The 18,677-nt window shown below is 43.3% G+C and overlaps 1 protein-coding gene across 2 annotated transcripts in view; it reads right to left on the reverse strand.

Moving 5' to 3' along the window:
* The window catches only part of KHDRBS3 (KH RNA binding domain containing, signal transduction associated 3), a 208,936-nt gene extending 193,106 nt beyond the window's left edge, over positions 1–15,830 (reverse strand). For both annotated transcript variants that reach the window (XR_008444117.1, XM_054021074.1), the window contains exon 1: positions 15,410–15,830. Coding sequence is in view for 1 of the 2 variants with exons in the window: in XM_054021074.1 (XP_053877049.1) it covers positions 15,410–15,497 (88 nt within the window). In the remaining variant the exon portion in view is untranslated. The remainder of the gene's footprint in view (positions 1–15,409) is intronic.
* Positions 15,831–18,677: the final 2,847 nt, after the last annotated feature.

Raw genomic sequence — 18,677 nt, forward strand, 5'->3', positions numbered from 1 at the left:
TCTTCTTTTTATGAATAAACCTTTAGATTTTAGACACTAAAGGATTGGCAACAGTGTGATTTTGGAGCAAAATCTGAGTTATATATTGACCTGGGTGTGTGGCTGGTCCTTTGGGATCAGAAGAACCTTTTATTTGACAAGGCTGGTTGTAAAGGACCCCTCATCTTTAAATCCAGTGGTTTTGGGCAAGATACAAGGACTGGAATATGTAAGGAAACTGCTTTTATAACTTCTTGTTAGTCTGTGGTGAGACAGAAGTTTACTTGTGTTACTGATTTGGTATATCTTATGGAGGAATAACAACCAGGTTGGGGTGTGTCTGCCCTATTTCTCAGCAGTTTGTCCTGAATTTGGTATTCTCAGTTGTGACCCACAGAAGCACGGTTACACATGGAATAATGATAATGGCAAAAGACTGAAAGATCCATCAAGAAAACCATTGCCCATTCCCAAATAAACAGACATTACTTTCTAATTCAGTTCTGGGGAGGACAATTTATTCAGGGTATGTCTACACTAAGAAATTAGGTTGATTTTATAGAAGTTGGTTTTTAAAAATTGATTTTATACAGTCAATTGTTTGTGTCCCCACTAAGCGCATTAAGTTGGCAGAGTGCATCTGCACTATTGTGGCTAGCATCGACTCACGAAGCAGTGCACTGTGGGAAGCTATCCCAGTCTCCGCTGCCCATTGGAATTCTGGGTTAAGCTCCCAATGCCTGATGGGGCAAAAATATTGTCATGGGTGGTTTTGGGTACATGTTGTCAGTCTCCCCTGCCTCCCTCCGTGAAAGGAACCGCAGACAATCATTTCATGCCCTGTTTTCCTGGGTTACCCGTGCAGACACCATAGCACGGCAAACATGGAGCCTACAATGCTCACAAGAGCAGCAGTGAGCTGAGCGAACACCTCACACATTATACTGCAGTATGTGCAGAATCTGGCTAAGAGCAGCACCAGGAGGATGCTTGTGAGGAGGACATAGACACGCATGTTCCTGAAAGCATAGGGTGTGGCAATTGGGACATCATGGCGGCAGTAGGGCAGGTTGATATAGTGGAACGCTGATTCGGGGCCTGGCAAACAAGCACAGACTGGTGGTACCACATAGTGTTGTGAGTATGGGATGATTCCCAGTGGCTGCGAAACTTCCACATGTGTAAGGCCACTTTCCTGGAACTCAGTGAGTTGCTTTTCCCCACACCCTGAAGTGTAGGAATACCAAGATGAGAGCTGCCCTGACAGTTGAGAAGCGAGTGGCGATAGCCCTGAGGAATCTTGCAATGCCTGGACTGCAACCAGTCAGTCAGGAATCAATTTGGAAGGGGTAAATCTACTGTGGGGACTGCTGTGATTCAAGTAGCCAATGCAATCACTGACGTTCTGCTATCAAGGGTAGCAACTCTGGGAAACGTGCAGGTCATAGTGGATGGCTTTGCTGCAATGGGTTTCCCTAACAGTGGTGGGGCAACAGCTGGAATGCATAACCCTAACTTGGCACCGGATCATTTGCCAACCAGTACATAAACTGCAAGAGGTACTTCTCAATGGTGCTGCAAGCACTGGTGGATCACAAGGGACGTTTCACCGACATCATGGGATGGCCGGGAAAGGTGCATAACGCTCACATCTTTAGGAACTTTGGGCTGTTTGAGCTGCAAGAAGGGACTTACCAGACCAGAAAATTACAGTTGGGGATGTTGAAATGCCAATAGTTATCCTTGGAGACCCAGCCTAACCCTTGCTCCCTGGCTCATGAAGCCATACACAGGCAGCCTCAACAGTAGTAAGGAGCAGTTCAACTATAGGCTAAGCAAGTGCAGAATGGTGGTAGAATGTGTCTTTGGAGGTTTAAAAGCTCGCTGGGGCTGTTTGCTGACTAGGTTAGACCTCAGCGCAACCAATATTCCCATTGTTATTACTGCTTGCTGTGTGCTCCATAATATCTGAGAGAGTGAGGGGTGGGAGGTTGAGGCAAATCGCCTGGCTGCCAATTTTGAATAGCCAGACACCAGGGTGATTAGAAGAGCACAGGAAGGTGCGCTGCACATCAGAGAGGCTTTGAAAAACAGCTTTGTAACTGGCCAGGCTATGGTATGACAATTGTGTTGTTTTCTCCTTGATACAAACCCACCCCCTTTGCTGATTTTAATACCTTGGAAGCCAACCACCTTTGATCACCGCTGGCAAAGGAAATAAAGTCACTATTGTTTTGAAACCATGCATTCTCTTTATTAATTTTAAATAAAGTGAGATAACTGACAAGGTAGCCCAGGAGGGAACGACAAGGCCACATTGCTTATTCTAGCCACACTACAAATCAAAACTGTTTGAATGACAGCCTTCTGTTGCTTGGGCCATCCTCTGGAGTGGAGTGGCTGGGTGCCTAGAGCCTCCTCCTCCCCCCCTCACCCCCGATCTTGGGCATCTGGGTGAGAAGGATATGGAACTTGGGGAGGAGGGCAGGTGGTTGTACAGTGGATGCAGCAGCGGTCTGTGCTCTTGTTGGCTTTCCTGCAGCTCCACCAGATGCCTGAGCATGTCTGTTTGCTCCCCCATTAGCCTCAGCATTGTATCCTGCCTCTTCTCATCATGCTCACTTAATGCTTTCCTGGACTCCGCCATGGAATGCCTCCATGCATTCAGCTGTGCCCTATCACTGCAGGAGGACTGCATGAGTTCAGAAAACATGTCATTGCAAGTGTGTTTTTTTTGCCTTCTAATCTGCGATAACCTCAGGGATGGAGATGATAGGGGGAGCATAGAAACATTAGCACCTGCGGGGGGATAAAAAGGGAGAGCAAATTTTAAAGAGGATACATTTCTGAGAACAAAAGGGAGACTCTTTCACAGTGAATCAATCAATTCACAGCAGACAGCACATGTACTTTAGGTACAAGGTCACATTTTGCCTTTTATATTGAGCTCCTGCTGGTATGGTGACACGTCACACACGACTGGGCAACAGAATTCGGTTTCCAGGCAGACATGTTAAGCCAAAGGGTACACAGGTTTGGCTTCTAACGCCTTCATAACATGTGGGAAGGTTTTCAAACTGCAGCACACTCCTTTCCTATAGCAAGCAATGCCAATTGCGTTTGCCATTTAAAAGGAAGGTCTGCGGTTTTCGGGTGGAGGTGCAACACCTCCCTCTACCCCTTTGCATGGCTATTTGGGATGATCCTTTCACCCCTCCCCCTGCCACATGGCTATTCTCAGGAATGATCCCTTTTAGCCAAGTGCAAACAGCCCAGCATGAATGGGGTCCTTTTACTGTTCCCTTACAAAAGTTCTCCTATTTCAACCAGGTGACCAAGAATGAGATCACTCTCCTGAGGCTAACATACAGAAAGATATAGACCAATGCTGCTTGAATGCGACCAAAACCTAGGACCATTCACTGCCATGGTTTGTGCTGCAATGATTCCAGAATACTTGCTACTGGCTTGGCATGGTAAAGTGTCCTACTGTGGAGGACTAAATAAGGCAGCCCTCCCCAGAAACCTTCTGCAAAGGCTTTCAGACTACCTCCAGGAGAGTCTCATGGACATTTCCCTGGAGGATTCCCACTCCATCCCCAGACATGTTAGCAGACTTTTCCAGTAGCTTTACTGGCTGTGAATGCATTCCAGGTCTTCAGGGCAAATCAAACATTAATACACTATTGCTTTTAAACCCTATAGTGTCGTTACTAATGTGCACTCACCAGAGGTGCCTTCTCCGCCGTCAGGGTCGGGGATCCTGCCTTGGGAGGGTATTGGCTTCAGGGTGATGAAAAGATCCTGGCTACCAGGGAGAACAGATTAACTGCTTGACTACTGCGCATTCTCATCAATCCTCCTCCACAAAATCATCCTCCCTGTTGTGAGATACGCCCCTCTTGCAGGTGTCCACGGACAGTAGTGGAAGGGTCCCCCCCCCCAGAATGCCATGCAGCTGATCATAGAAGCAGCATGTATGGGGTTCTGACCCAGAGTGACTGTTTGCCTCCTTTGTCTTTTGGTAGGCTTGCCTGAGCTCCCTAACTTTCACGCGGCACTGCTGTGTGTCCCTGTTGTAGCCTCTGTCCATCATGCCCTGTGCAATTTTGGCATATATATTAACATTTCTTCTTTTTGATCAGAGTTCTGCCTGCACAGATTCTTCTCCCCATACAGAAATCAGATCCAGGGTCTCCTGTTTGGTCCATGCTGGAGCTAGTTTGTGATTCGGGGGGGGGGGGGGGGGGGAGGAAGGGGAAGAGAAAGACGACTGTATGGTCACCTGTGCTGCTGAACTTGCCACGCTGACCAAACAAGCAATGAAATTCAAAAGTTCCCAAGGCTTTTCCTGTGTACCTGGCTAGTGCATCGGAGTTGAAAGTGCAGTCCAAAGCGGTGACATTGGAGCACTCTGGGATAGCTCCCGGAGGCCAACAACATCAATTTGGGTCTGCACTACCCCAAATTCAACCCAGCAAGGTAGATTTTAGCACTACTCCCTTCACTGGGGAGGAGTACAGAAGTTGATTTTAAGAGCCCTTTAGGGAGACCAAACAGGGTTGCTTGTGTAGACTCATTCATTATAAAAATTGACCTAACACGGTTAAATTCAACCAAACCCTGTAGTGTAGGCCAGGGCTCAGAGTGACTCATTGGCTTAAGCAAGCCTCTCTCATTATGGATCAATTATTTTCAACTGAGTTGATGAAGCATACAGCCCATGAATGGTTTGGTACATTTTATTAACTTACTGTCCTCATCTGAGGAATTTTCCTTATCTACATTTTTAGATTAAAAAAATATCTACTCTTACAAAGCAATTTGATAGCCACTCAGAAGAAGCACTTGTACAAGTCAGTGCTGTCCCTCCTCCTCAATCAAAAGAAAAGAAAGATTAGAGGTTATGCAGTAATAAAATGGTGGCCCCAGAATGACAGTTTAAGGAGAGATCATCATTTTCCCTCCACCTGGTCACACTCCCAGTCACCACAAACAAAAATTACTCCCAAAGATAATTAATATATAAAAAACGGCTTCTCTCCTGAGGAAAGATCTATTGCTGCTAAGGACATCTGGCCAGGTCAATGGAAATGGAGAGTGGAACTGCAAACTAATTCAACAACTGTGTAGGATGAGAGACAGGGTCTCGTGTCAAGAACTTGCATCTGTGGACCTCTTCCCTTCAATATACATAGAAATACAAATCCCAGCTTATTACAGAAAGATGCAATATTTTTTTTTTTTGGTTTGTTTGCCTCTCCAATGCTTTTACATTTATATAGCCCTTCTATTCCAAGCAGTTAGCCTTAGTGGGTGGTATGGGTTGAGTTTGTTTCTTTTGAGGGGGCAAGGTTCCCATATGCCTTTTGTAATGAGCAACTACAAATGAAATGTGATTAACAGGTTTTATTTGTATTAATTTCTTTACTTTGATCTTAACATATTTCAACAGGCATTTACAAGAGCTAGTTACATATGTTGTTAGTTTGCAGTTCCACTCTTGATTTCCATTGACATGGCCAGATATAAAGCAGCAATAGACCTTTCCTCAGGAGAGAAGCCTTTAATATATTAACTATATTTTCATCCATTTTATTGAATGGGCAGCTGGTACTGATCACAGAACAGGCCTGCTGGTTCTTATGTACAAATTCCTTAGAGTAGCAATGAAATAAAACTCAACTAAAGATCTTGTCAACTAAATTTTGTCCCTGAAATACTTCGGGGATAAAGTAAGCTATTGGCTTTTATTCAATTCATTTCCTCCACAAATTAGTAAGTAGCACTGATTTAATTTTATTGTGCTATTAAAGAATTGGGTATTTGAAGCTGTAATTAATAAATGAGGTTTATTTCTTTGACTTTTTCAGCATTCTGTGTGTTTACAGCCTAGCCTACACTACAGAGTTAGGTTGAAGGAAGTCGCCTTAAGTTGACCTGTTAATGTATTTGTTTACACTTCCGGGTCCTTTACGTTGACTTAAGTCACCTCTCATGTCGACTTCTGTAATCCACCTCTGTGAGAGGCGTAGCACTTAGTTCAATTTTCATGGGCCGACTGAGGTAGTGCAGACGCAGCATTGTGTATTTTGACTTAATTGGCCTCCAGGTGGTGTCCCACAATTCTCATCTGTGACCTCTGGAGATCACTCAACTCGGCTGCACTGCAGCCAGGTACACAGGAAACAGCCCCTCCCCTGCTAGAGCCCTGGGAAATCAAAATTTCCCCTTTCCTGTTTGATCAGCATTGGGAGCATGCCAGTTTAAGCACAGCTGATCATGGAGACTACATGCCCCAAACATGCTCCAGCCTGGCCTGCACAGGAGGTGGTGGAACTCACTGTGTGGGGAGAAGAGTCCGTGCAGGCACAGCTCGGATCCAGCAGAAGAAATGCAGACTTCTATGCAAAGATAACTTGTGGAATGGGGGGGAAAAAGGGCTACATGAGGGACACACAGCAGTGCCGTATTGAAATAAAAACTTCACCAGGCGTACCAGAAGGCAAGGGAGGTGAACAGTTGTTCTGGTGCTAAACCCCACGCACGCTGGTTCTACAACAAGCTGCATGTGATTCGTGAGGGTGACCCTACAAGCACCCCCACAAGCAATGTGGATACCTCACAGGTGTGAGGGATACCAGAAAATGATATAGTGGTGGTGTAGGAGGAGGAGAATGGGAGACAGGTGAGTGGTGGATCCATTCTCCCCGAGAGCCAGAAAATATTTAACCCCAGAGCTCTGTGGGTCGCAGGATTGTGATGCTGGGGAAGATGCCTCTCATTGTAATTGTATACTCAAAAGTCCGGTTAAACTTTAGCAGGTGCACACATTTGATGGTATTGCATGTTTACAGTGAAGAAAAAGTGAGGTGCTGTGGTTCTCTGCTTACAAGAGGCTGCTCCAGCTATGCATAAAATGACTGCTTATGTGGACTGAGATATCCATGGAGGATTCCCAGGCTCTCTAGGAAACTTTCATGGAGGTATTCTGCAATCCTTTGCAGAAGCTTTCTGGGCAGGGCAGTCTCATCTCTTCCACCATGGTAGGACACTTTCCCCACACCACTCCTGAATTAATTCTGCTGACATTGCGGTACACAGCATAGGGAGCGGGTTTATACCCAGATGCTTGCAGCATCTCCTTCCTTTCTGCCTCTGTTACCCTCAGGAGACTGATATCACATAGGGTAGCCTGGGGAAAACAGTGGAGGTCATAATTAAAAGTGCTATTACACAGAAAATAAAGGCATGTAGATCCATTCCACCCACCCCCCCACCTTCTGGATTGCCAAACCACACAGCCACTAATGTGCCTTTACTGTGCTTGGCATGGATCAGCAAATAATTTAAAGTGGCTGATAGGGGACTGGGGCCCCACATGAGAGATTCCACAATTTGGAAGTGAAAACGTTTGCACCTGCCCCATTCGTAAACAGCTTCCCATGGTTCTATGGGAAAGAACCATTGTTCGACTAGCTACCTGCGCTCCTGACTTGAGCCTGCCATAAAACTTCATTAAAAGTGCAGTGACCTGGGGGGGGCCCCCCATATGCCCCACGGCTGGAACAGCAAAACGGCACAGTGAACGGTTATAGATTCTGATTATGTTATGGTTTGCACCTAATGTAACAATGGATTTTATTGTTTTTTTTATGAAAAATGGCCTTGCTATGGAAACATTTTATTCATATACAATGGCTCCTTTATGTCTCCCCCACACCTACCTTCCTCCCCCCGACAACTGGAAATGTGTCCTTTGGCAGGTCAACACCTAATCACCGAAAGTCTGCTTTCAGGAGGAGAAAACATGGGAGGACAGGTTCACTGAGATAATGAATGCCTCTGGGGCTGCTGACAGAGCTGAGAGCATGGAGGATTTCATTGTCTGAGAAGCTAGACATGGAGAGCAGGAAAGCACCCAATGAGCAAGCATGTGTGGCACAGGATAAGATGCTTTGTATTATGAGGAATGAAGCAGACACATTGAGGCATCTGGTTGAACTGCAGGAACAGAAGCAGGAGGGTAGAGTCCCTCTGCACACCCTGATGGACAGCCAGCATTGCCTGGTGCAGAATCACCCTCCCCCAAGCATTCCATGAGGCATGGGCAAAATGTCCATAATCCCTTTCACTTAACGTGGGGGTTGAGGGGAGAAGGGTACAAGGAAAAGGCAGCGCCCATTCACAGACCTTTGATGGTCTGGAATGTGGTGGTATGTTACACAGCTGAAAATGTTTCTGCCATTTCAACTTTACAACCCCTTTTCCCCCATGGTTAGCTTCTCTCTTCTCCCTCCTTACTTATGTTTGTTAAATAAAGTAAATGGATTTGAGAAATAAATGTTCTTTATGGAGTAGAATCAGTGGGCTTGGGTTGGGGGTTGGCTTTACAGGTACAGTGATACAAGCCAGGTGAAGGTTTGGGAAAGCATAATGCAGACAAGCAGCTCCCATTATTCTGACTCATTACTGAAACAGCTTTTCAAAGCCTCAGATACACAGCAGCCCTTGCTGTGCTCTTATTGCCCTGGTGTCTGGCTGCTCAAAAATGGCTGCCATGCAATTGGTCTCAACTGCCTTTTTTCCCCCCCGCTCCCACAGATATTATGGAGCACACAGCAGGCAGCTATAACCATGGAGATGTTCTCCTCACTAAGGTCCAACCTTGTTAGTAAACTTCTCTAGTGTCCTTTCAAACGACCAAAGGCACTTTCAACCACCATTCTGCACTTGCTGAGCCGATTGTTGAATTGTTCCTTACTGCTGTCCAGACAGCCAGTGTATGGCTTTATGAGCCATGGGAGCAAGGGGTAGGCTGGGTGACCCAGGCTAACTATAAGCATTTCAATGTCACCAATGTTAATTCTGTGGTCTGGAAAGAAAGTCCCAGATTGCAGCTTTTTGAACAGACCCAAGTTCCTAAAGATGCGTCATGAGCCTTTCCCGACCATCCTATATTGATGATGGTGAAATACCTACTGTGATCCACCAGTGCTTGCAACACCATTGAAAAGTATCCCTTTTGGTTTATGTACTCTTTGGCAAGGTGGTCTGATACCAAGATGGGGATGTGTGCCATCTATCACCCCACTGCAATTAGGGAACCCCATCATGGCAAAGCCATCCACTATGTCCTTCACGTTTCCCAGACTCACTACCTTTCGTAGCAGAAGCTGACTAATGGCCCTGCACACACTTGGAGCACAGAAGCTCCCATGATTGATTTACCTACTCCAAATTGATTCCCCACTGACCGGTAACTGTCTGGTGTTGCAAGCTTCCAAATAGCAACCACCTCTCGTTTCTCCGCTGTCAGAACAGCTCATTTTTGTGTTGTTGAACTGCAGGGCATTTGAAAGTTCTGCAGCCACTGCTTGTCATCCCATACCTGCAAAAGATGCAGTCCCACCAGCAGTCAGTGCTTGTTTCATGGGACCAGAAACCATGCTCAGAGTGCAGCTGCTCTGGGACTGCCAGCAGCAACTGGGAATTGTTTTTTTCAAATGGCTTACAGCAGCACTGCTTGCAGGACATTGCTATGTTTCACATAGCAGGCCAGACTTAGACTCTGGAAATACTGCAGGAGAAGACGCGAGGTGTTTGAGATGCTCACAGTAAGAGTGCACAACTGAGCAGGCTCCATGCTTCTGGGGTTATGGCGTACGCACAGTGGTTTTAAGGCACGAAAACCACTGAGTCGTTTGTTGTGGATATGAGGGAGGGAGCACGGTGCATCATGGGATGCTGACATAATGTTCCCATTCTCCTCTGCAACAATATTTTGGTCTCATGAGGCATTACACAAACTTCCCAAAACACACTGTGGCAAATTGCACTTTGGGATAGCAACCCACGATGCACTGTTTTGTGCATGGATGCAGGTGCTGCTTCTCATTGCTCCATCGAGACAATGAGCATGGCGTGGCCACGCACAATCGACTTCATTAATTTGGGGGCTAGAGGTCAAATTAGATAAAGTTAACTTAATTTTGTAGTTTAGACAAGCCCTAGTTACTGAACTACCAAATAGTTCAATAGGTATTATGTCAGCCCCTCTAGCATTTACATTCACAAATATATATTATGTATAATCTGAAAGACAGTCAGCCTTGCAAACACAACACCCCGCTTGATAAAGGGCACTGAATTGTACATCAAGAAAGTAGTTGAACTTTTGACAACAGTGACATGTCTAGAGGTAGAAAACAAGTTAGGCAACCTAATCTAAAAAGCACTAGATTCAAGTTGTACAGCTTTAAGAAAGTATTTCTAGTAGTAGATGTAAAATTAATTCCAAAAACCTGGTGATAAATTCAACTATGAAGCCTATGAAAGTTCACCCTCACTTCAGAAAATAATTGCTATAAATCTTCACACCTTCAAGTGCATTGCTTTGCTATAGAGAGATATTTTATTTTAACGAGTAGCAACTTACTGCTGCCGTCTTCAACTCAATCTGTTTCCATATGTGGTAAGGAGCAGATGTAACCATTGCATATTAAAGTTGTTCTACACGCAAAGTTTTAGTACAATGACTGACAAGTCACTTATGCTACAGAGATTTTAAACAACACTTCCCTCTGCGTGATAAGCTATTGCCATGGTAAGGTTAAAGATGAAAGCTATATCTAATGCCTTTGATTATGGCGATTGTAAAAAACAATTTCTAGGAAACTTTTCTTGAAAATTTCAGCTTCTAAATCCAAAAATGTATTTCATTTCTCTATCAAAATAGCAGTTCCCAAACGCTACAAACATGGAAAAAATGCATAACTGAGTTGCATGCTCTTACTTGGGGGTAAGAGATTCCCACCACCTTGCTTCTCCCCACGTGATCTAACCTCCATGGGAAAGGCACCAGAGGCCTTCCTTGAGAATAAGAGCTACTATATGTAGGTTAGAACTAGCCAGAATGTTTTATTCCTGATACTTAACAGCTACATATTAATCCTTTCAGAACTGTCAATTTATTAAGTATATGAAAACCTCACCTATGTGTCTGACTCTTGTCACAAACTTAACTATGTTTATAGAAAGAAAGCTAATTGTATTACAGTAAACAGGCTTAATATGTTTTGCTCAAGTAAATAAAGATCTGATTCAGAGCAGAACAGCGACAATATATTCTCATTACCTCCTGGATAAGGACCCCTACTGTTCTACCAAATTTAAGCAGTAGTGGATTGCTCCAATACTAGTTTAACACAGCACTTCAACAACCTTTTTTTCCCCATTTATATTTGTGAAAATTCTGTTAAAGCCATTGGAGGCCTCACATTTTGGGGGAAACAATCTGAGAAGATTACTGCTTTATAGCAATTGAAAGTAGCAAGCAATGAAGTTAATGAGTAGGTAGGTAGGCAACAAATACGTAGGTGCTCATTTCAATTCCATCAGTATGCTCAATGCCAGCAAATGCTTTTTGCCAAGCAAACATTAATTCTGAAATACTACAGAGAAACAAAGTTTAGTACTCCCCCCGCCCCCAATCCCAATGTTCATTATGCTCTGTAGTTTACAGAGTTCTGTAACTAAATCTTGAGACCAAGAAATCATACATAGTTTCTGTATGGTTTATGATTCTTCATCTGCCACTAGAAAAATCTCAGTATACTATTGTGTATTACCATGTAGAGACTATAATTGGCAGATATTGAAAGTACAGGCACAGGGAAGCTTCTCAATTGCCTCTTGATACTCAATTTCAACATGGCAAGACATTTGTGAATATTATTGTGCTCTCATATGTACTGAAAAATAGCACTTATTTCAGCCCTTCTGAGCTTTGTTTAGTGATTTTTCCAATATTGATTGACTGATGCTGCTCAGTAAGTCTCAAGAAGTGATCCCAAAAGTTTTAGGTAAATTGGCTTTATCCATCAAAACAGGTTTGCCTTTCCACACAGTGGAGCATATTCATAAGACAACACAATCTTTGATGTTGATTTGGCAAAACTTAAAATTACAAATGTTTTACAATAGTTAAACTAGTTACGTTATTGTATAGTTCATTTTTGCAACCCAAATCCCAATTTTGATTATTGCACCATTGGGAAAAAAAATAAAAAAATATCAGTGTTACTGAATGGGTAAGAATTAAACTATTACTTTCAAATAAGCAAAAATAATGACCTGTTTAGATTATGATTCCTGAACAATTGCAAGAAAGGGAAGTTAACTCAGCTTCTCAACATAAGTAGTACAAACCACCAAAATTATAAGTTCAGGTAGACAAAAGAAAACCTTCCATTTTACCAAGATCATAGCCTGCTATAATTGAGAAAAATAGGTTAAAGAGCTATTAACTTCTGAAGTCACTGTAATAATAGGATTTTTTTATATTACTTTAAGACAAGCAGATACCCTACATATTACATTTGTTTTAGTCAGCAGCAGCTTCAAAACACTAGATTATACAACTGTCTGTGAGGCCGGCCATCAACTCAGATAATTTTAAATGGTTAAGGTTACATAAACCAGATTTTAAATTGGAGCAGTAAATTGGTAGTTATGCTTTTATTTTAGGAGTTTACATTTCAAAAGATAAATGGATAGAACATCTCTAAGTCTTTGTGAATTTAACAGCACAGAAATTAAATCTGAAGCCAAACAACAAAAATCTACATAAATATAAGATACAATACTAACAAATGTCCTACTGAGAACACCATCCATGTTTTAGTGGTATGAGCTAAAAGAGCACCGGGTATATATAGATACTAAAACTACTGTACCAGCAAAAATGATTAGAAATAGATGTGACCCTGGTAATAAATAAAAACATACCTAGGGCTTGCCCCTTGGTATTAATTCTAGTTAATTTACTTTGTCATCAAACTTCAGACCCACAGTTAAGCATGTTAGTTAAAGATCCTTATAACTTCAGAAAAAGGATCAGTTATATACACATACAGACTTATAAAATCTGGAAGATACTCTATTCTCAATCTTTGCTCAGAAGTCTAACTGAAAAGTGAATAACTCATGATGTTGGAGGATAGTATATAGTTGCAAGTTTTATCATCAACTTCTATCAGTTGATAAAATAAAATTTAAGCACATATTTAACCACGATACTTAGTCACAGTATCAGAAAACTTGATTTACATTAAGATTTTCCTTCTCAAATGATTTTACCTTAAATTCACAGGAAACATTTTACAAAGAAAAAACTTCCTTCAAATAAGATTGTTTTTTGGGGGCAAATTTTCCATTATTTTAGCGTATCAAGCTGAAAATATCATGGTATTTGCATTTTGCAATTGAGATTATGTGCATTAGTCAACACTTTGTTAGTCCTTAAATTTAAAAGGAGAAAAATATTTCCTAGCACACTGCAAGACAAGCTATGCCAATCTTTAACATTTGTAACTTGGATATATATCAATGAATGTAATGAAGCAAATACCAGTATAGCCTTCCAATAATTTCAGCAATGAGATTAAGGTGCATACTCTATTTTCATTTTTAAAAGTTAACTAGTGAATTGATTTAGTAATAAATCTGGACTACCACAATGCGTGAATTTTGTACCATATTACCTCCACACATTTTATGAATGTTTTAAAGTCATCTACCCATCATAAAGCAGTTCACCATTCAGACATTTCCCCAGAATTATAGCTGAACACACACACTGCATAATTTACACTATAATTTCTTCTTTAATATTTAGGCAATAGATATTTCTGAAAATACTAGTGACCATTTTAAACAGATTATTTTTCAATTTACTGTTGCTAATTGACTTTATTTGATGCTTAGAAATCACTTTTTTCAATCACCACTGATTGCCTAAAGCAGAATTTTATGCAATTAAAATTTTGCATAAAATTGACTTTAAGAGCCATTTTCAATTTCTGAAGTTACTTGCAACGGTATACATGACTTCCTGTGGGAAAAACTTAGTTTGAAGACCACTTCTTGAAGAAAATAAATATGAACATAATATTTAGTTTTGCTGGCATACTGGACAGCTCCTAGAGATTAACAAACATTCTCAACAGGAGAACAATTTGTGTGGAATAGCCAAGGCTATTTTGAGATAAATGATGCACATGCAGCTGAATCTATTCTTACTAGATATGAATACATAACCTAACCATGGACTGTTAGTAGTCTAAACTAACAGACATGTATGCCCAATAATCCCAAAGCAACACTTCACATAGCAGTGGCAATATGAAAAATCTGGAATCATGACTACATGTCTTATGCATACAAACTTAAACAATTCTTCTCATTCTGCTAGTTAAATGGATGTCATTTTGCTGAATAATGAAGATGACACTTTGTTTTATTATTCTTTGACTTTGTAACTCCAGTCCTCCTTAACTCCACTGATCACACTGTATAATTCAAATTCTCACACAGCAGCCTGCACAATAGGTAACAATGGAAAACATAGTTCATTAGACACAAGAGCAAGCCCAATCAGGAATGTAAACACAGCACACACGAACAATGTATTCTAAATGGATCAAGAATAGAAACTTCAGTAATTAATTTAAATGACCATCTTCATCTGCTCATCATTAATCCAACAGATGTAAAACAGGAAAATGTGGTGATTAATTTTAGTTCAAATAAAAGCTAAGTGGGTGTGTTTGACAATTCTATACTATCTGCTCACTAAAAGGGTTATATTTTCCTTCTAAAAAGCCTACTCTTTACATAATTTGGGTATTTAAGGGAACTTCACTGCATCAGTCTCTGCCAAGATGCAAAGCGAGGAATTACACTATGCATTGTTCTCGGGGGCCAATTTTTTCTTTTTTGTTACTTTACACAAAGTCGTCAGGCTTCCTTCTCCTAGCAGACATGTACATCAGTATTAAGATCAATTGAAACCCACAAGTGTCAACAGACCGGGACAACGCTTCAGGTCCCAAGCACACCACGGAAAGACGCGACCCGGCTTCCTCCCCACCCCTAGTACCAGACACATCCTATTGAGAGCGATCACAAGAGGCTCCCGAGCTGAAGTCACCCCCCGCCCGCTTGGACAGCGTCTGGACGGAGATTTTACATCCCTGGCAGGTGCGTCTCCTCCCACCGCGTGCCCCGGGGTGCGATGTGCCAAGGCACCAGCCACCCTCTCTCCGGTGCACGCCACGCCCGCTGGGGACCGTGTCTCGCCGGGCGACAGCGACCCAGCGGCCAAACCCCAGAGGGGTAACTTCCACCTGGCAGCCGCGGAGCAGTAGCCGGTGCCCCTGGCAGGCAGCCCGTGCGGGGAGCGAAGGAGCCGGAGAGACCAGGCTCCGCACCTGGCTGCCAGCCGCCGAGAGGAGCAGGACCAGGCAGCCCCGCCGGAACTCAGCCCGCGCCTCACGGACGCAGCGAGCCCCGGTCCCCAACTAAGGGCCACCCCCTTCCCACGCCTCGGGGGTCCCCCCTCCAGCACCCCTGCCCCGGGGTCGCCCACCTTGGTTCACCAGCCGCAGCGCATGGGTGAAGGACGGGTCCAGCGAGTCCTTCTCCGCCATCAGCTCGGGCAGGTACTTCTCGGCCATCTCCGCTTCCCGCGCGCCGGGGGGACCTGCACACACGGCAGGGGGCGGCGGCACCGGCGCCAGGCGGAGTCCGAGACGTAGTAAAATCCTCTTAGGCAGCGGCGAGGCGACGCTTCCCTCCGGCCCCCTCCTGCCCGGGGCTCCGGGAGCGCATCCAACGGGTACCACAGACCCACACGCCCGCCCTACAAGGGGGGGACCCCGCCTCCCCCACCCGCCGAACCGCAGAAGCCCGCCCCTGCTGCGGAGGAAGGGGACAGCCACGGGATGAGGAACCCGCGCGCACAACCGCTATCCAAAGCGGCCTCCACCGAGGCCGCAACACCTGCAACGGCTCCGCGCCGACTCAGCGGCTGAGGCTGGGAGCAGCAGGTTTAAATAGGGTCCACTAGGCCACGCCCATCACCAAGCAAAGGCCACGCCCACGTCCCTTCAAACCACGCCCCCGTGCGGTTTAGCCGCGCCCCCGCGATCCTCCCAGCGGGCGGTGCCGTTCACCCTCCTCAACGATGGTCCTGCCCTTCTCTTAAGATGCCTCCCATTGGGTCGGCTCGCCTGTCAGTCAGCTACTTTCTGCGGTTTCTGATTGGCTGATTCTCTTCAGCGCCGGCTTGTTTGGGTTGGCTCCCTAGGCGGCCCGGGAGTGGGAGCGCGTGCGGGCGGGAGTAACCGTTAGAGGCTCTTCTCCTGCCCCCTGAGGCGGTGTTGGTGTCTTCCTTACCCAGCGCTCCAGGCAGGGCCTGGGTGAGTGTGAGGGGACAAAGTAAACGAGGGAGGGTTTACGTGCCTCATCGAAACACACAGCAAAATCTTTCTTCACCCTTCAGCTCCCCTCTCCCCCAGTCACCTCCATATGCACACACCCCACTCCAGGAGGGTGGGCTCCAGCTAACCCTCCCTCCCAGATGCAGAAGTCCCAGCCCAATATGGAAATAGCATCACTTCTGCCTCCCAATGTCACCACCTGACATTTCCCAAAAGCCCATTATTTAAAAATAAAAATAAAAAAATTGGGAGCTGTAGCTATCCCCACTCACTCATCCCTCCCCACCTGTAGACAGTCTTGTTATCAACCATCCTGATTGTATCAGGAGTCTCATAATATTTGAGATTTCATTTTAAGTCCCAGCTGCTGAAGACAAGTAATTGTGGGAATCACAGCTTTCCATTAGAACATGCTTCTAGCTTTCGTGGTTGCAAAGAAAAGATTCAACATATGACCTGAGTGCACCCTAAAAGCTCAGAAATGAGAATGTCAATTAAAAAAGCAATTTTTTTTAAATCTCATGATTTTTTGGATACTTATGATAATTTTTTAAACACTTGTGGTTGGCTGTTGTGAAATGCCCCACTAAAATTCTGCTCTCTTGCTGTACTTAATACTGAGCACTCACATGTCTCTCCAGGCTGAGATTTAAAGCTCTTTACAAAGGTTTGCTAAATAATTCTCACAACAGACCTATGATGTAGGGAGATAGCTTAGTATCATTGTACAGATGGGGAAACATAGGATAAATAAGTTGTTCAAGATCACCTAGCAAGCCTGTTACACTTTCCACGTTTTTTCTGTTGGTAAACATATTAGAACAGGGGTCGGCAATCTTTCAGAAGTGGTGTGCCGAGTCTTCATTTATTCACTCTAATTTAAGGTTTTGATGCCAGTAATACATTTTAACATTTTTAGAAGGTCTCCTTCTATAAGTCTACAATATATAACTAAACTATTGTAGTATGTAAAGTAAATAAGGTTTTAGAAATGTTTAAGAAGCTTCATTTAAAATTAAATTAAAATGCAGAGCCCCCCGGACCAGTGGCCAGGACCCGGGCAATGAGAGTGCCACTGAAAATCAGCTCGGGTGCCGCCTTCGGCACATGTGCCAGCGGTTGCCCACCCCTGTATTAGAAGATTGTTTACCTTGATCTGTGTAACTTTGTGACATTGTCAAGTATCAGAGGGGTAACCATGTTAGTCTGGATCTGTAAAAAGCGACGAAGAGTCCTGTGGCACCTTATAGACTAACAGATGTATTGCAGCATAAGCTTTCGTGGGTGAATACCCACTTCGTCATGTGTCTGACGAAGTGGGTATTCACCCACGAAAGCTTATGCTCCAATTCTTCTGTTAGTCCATAAGGTGCCACAGGACTTTTTGTGACATTGTGTGGCTTCCTGCTTGGCCTTCAGGAATTTCACCAATGAATCCTTGTTGATAACCCAAGAGGAGAGCGAAAAAAATCTGCTCCCCAGTGGGCATGAGAAACACAGACAACCCATTTTGCTAAAGCCTTGACAAGAAACTGCCATAGTGCTAGAGGAATATTTTAATTTAAAAGTTTATGTTTATTGAAACAAAATCAATATAGAGGCTAACAAGTGATCAACAACAGTTAAAAGATCAGTGGAAAAATACAAAATATATGGTGATAATCAGATAACTTTATATTTATATAGTACATTTCATTCAAAAGTGTTTTGCAAAATAAATACATCAGACATGTGCGTATAATATTAATACAAAAAGAGAGAGAGACTAATATTAATATTATGGTTGAGAAACCATGCACTCAAAAGTTAGGAAGTACAGAATTAAGACTGAGCTCTGAGCATTTCATATGCTCTTTTTTGTACTAAATATAAAAAGATTATGTTTTAAAGCATATGCATCAAATATTACAACATATAATACAAACTGGAATTTCTTGTGAACCTTTTCACATGCTACGTTACTGTATATAAATAACAAAGTCATCAAACTTGACTTGATTAGATCCCTTATATGATTTACAGAATAAACCCGATTCAAAGCTATTTAGTTCAATAACCCCAGAACCAATCTATATTTGGCTAAGAAGTTCCAAAAGCAATCCATCATTAAGCAAGGACTCCGATCCAGCCAAAAAGAAATTTTGAACATACTGTTAAGGTAGTTCCATTTTGGGACAGTTGTCCCCATATGTATACCTAAGTTTACCAGACTGATTTTATTTTAACTTTGCTTAATACTCAGATCTTTTAATGAGATCCATTCGTATATGGCTTGTTTTATAAAAATAACATTTTTATAGTTACGAACAATCAGTCAGCAAATGGATTTAGAACAAAATACTTTAAAAGAACCAGAACAGTTCTAATACATATACATTTAAGTTGTTCAAAGCTGTTGAGGAAGACCAAATAGCA

The sequence above is a fragment of the Malaclemys terrapin genome, chromosome 2 (assembly GCF_027887155.1).
Source record: "Malaclemys terrapin pileata isolate rMalTer1 chromosome 2, rMalTer1.hap1, whole genome shotgun sequence".
Taxonomy (NCBI): domain Eukaryota; kingdom Metazoa; phylum Chordata; order Testudines; family Emydidae; genus Malaclemys; species Malaclemys terrapin.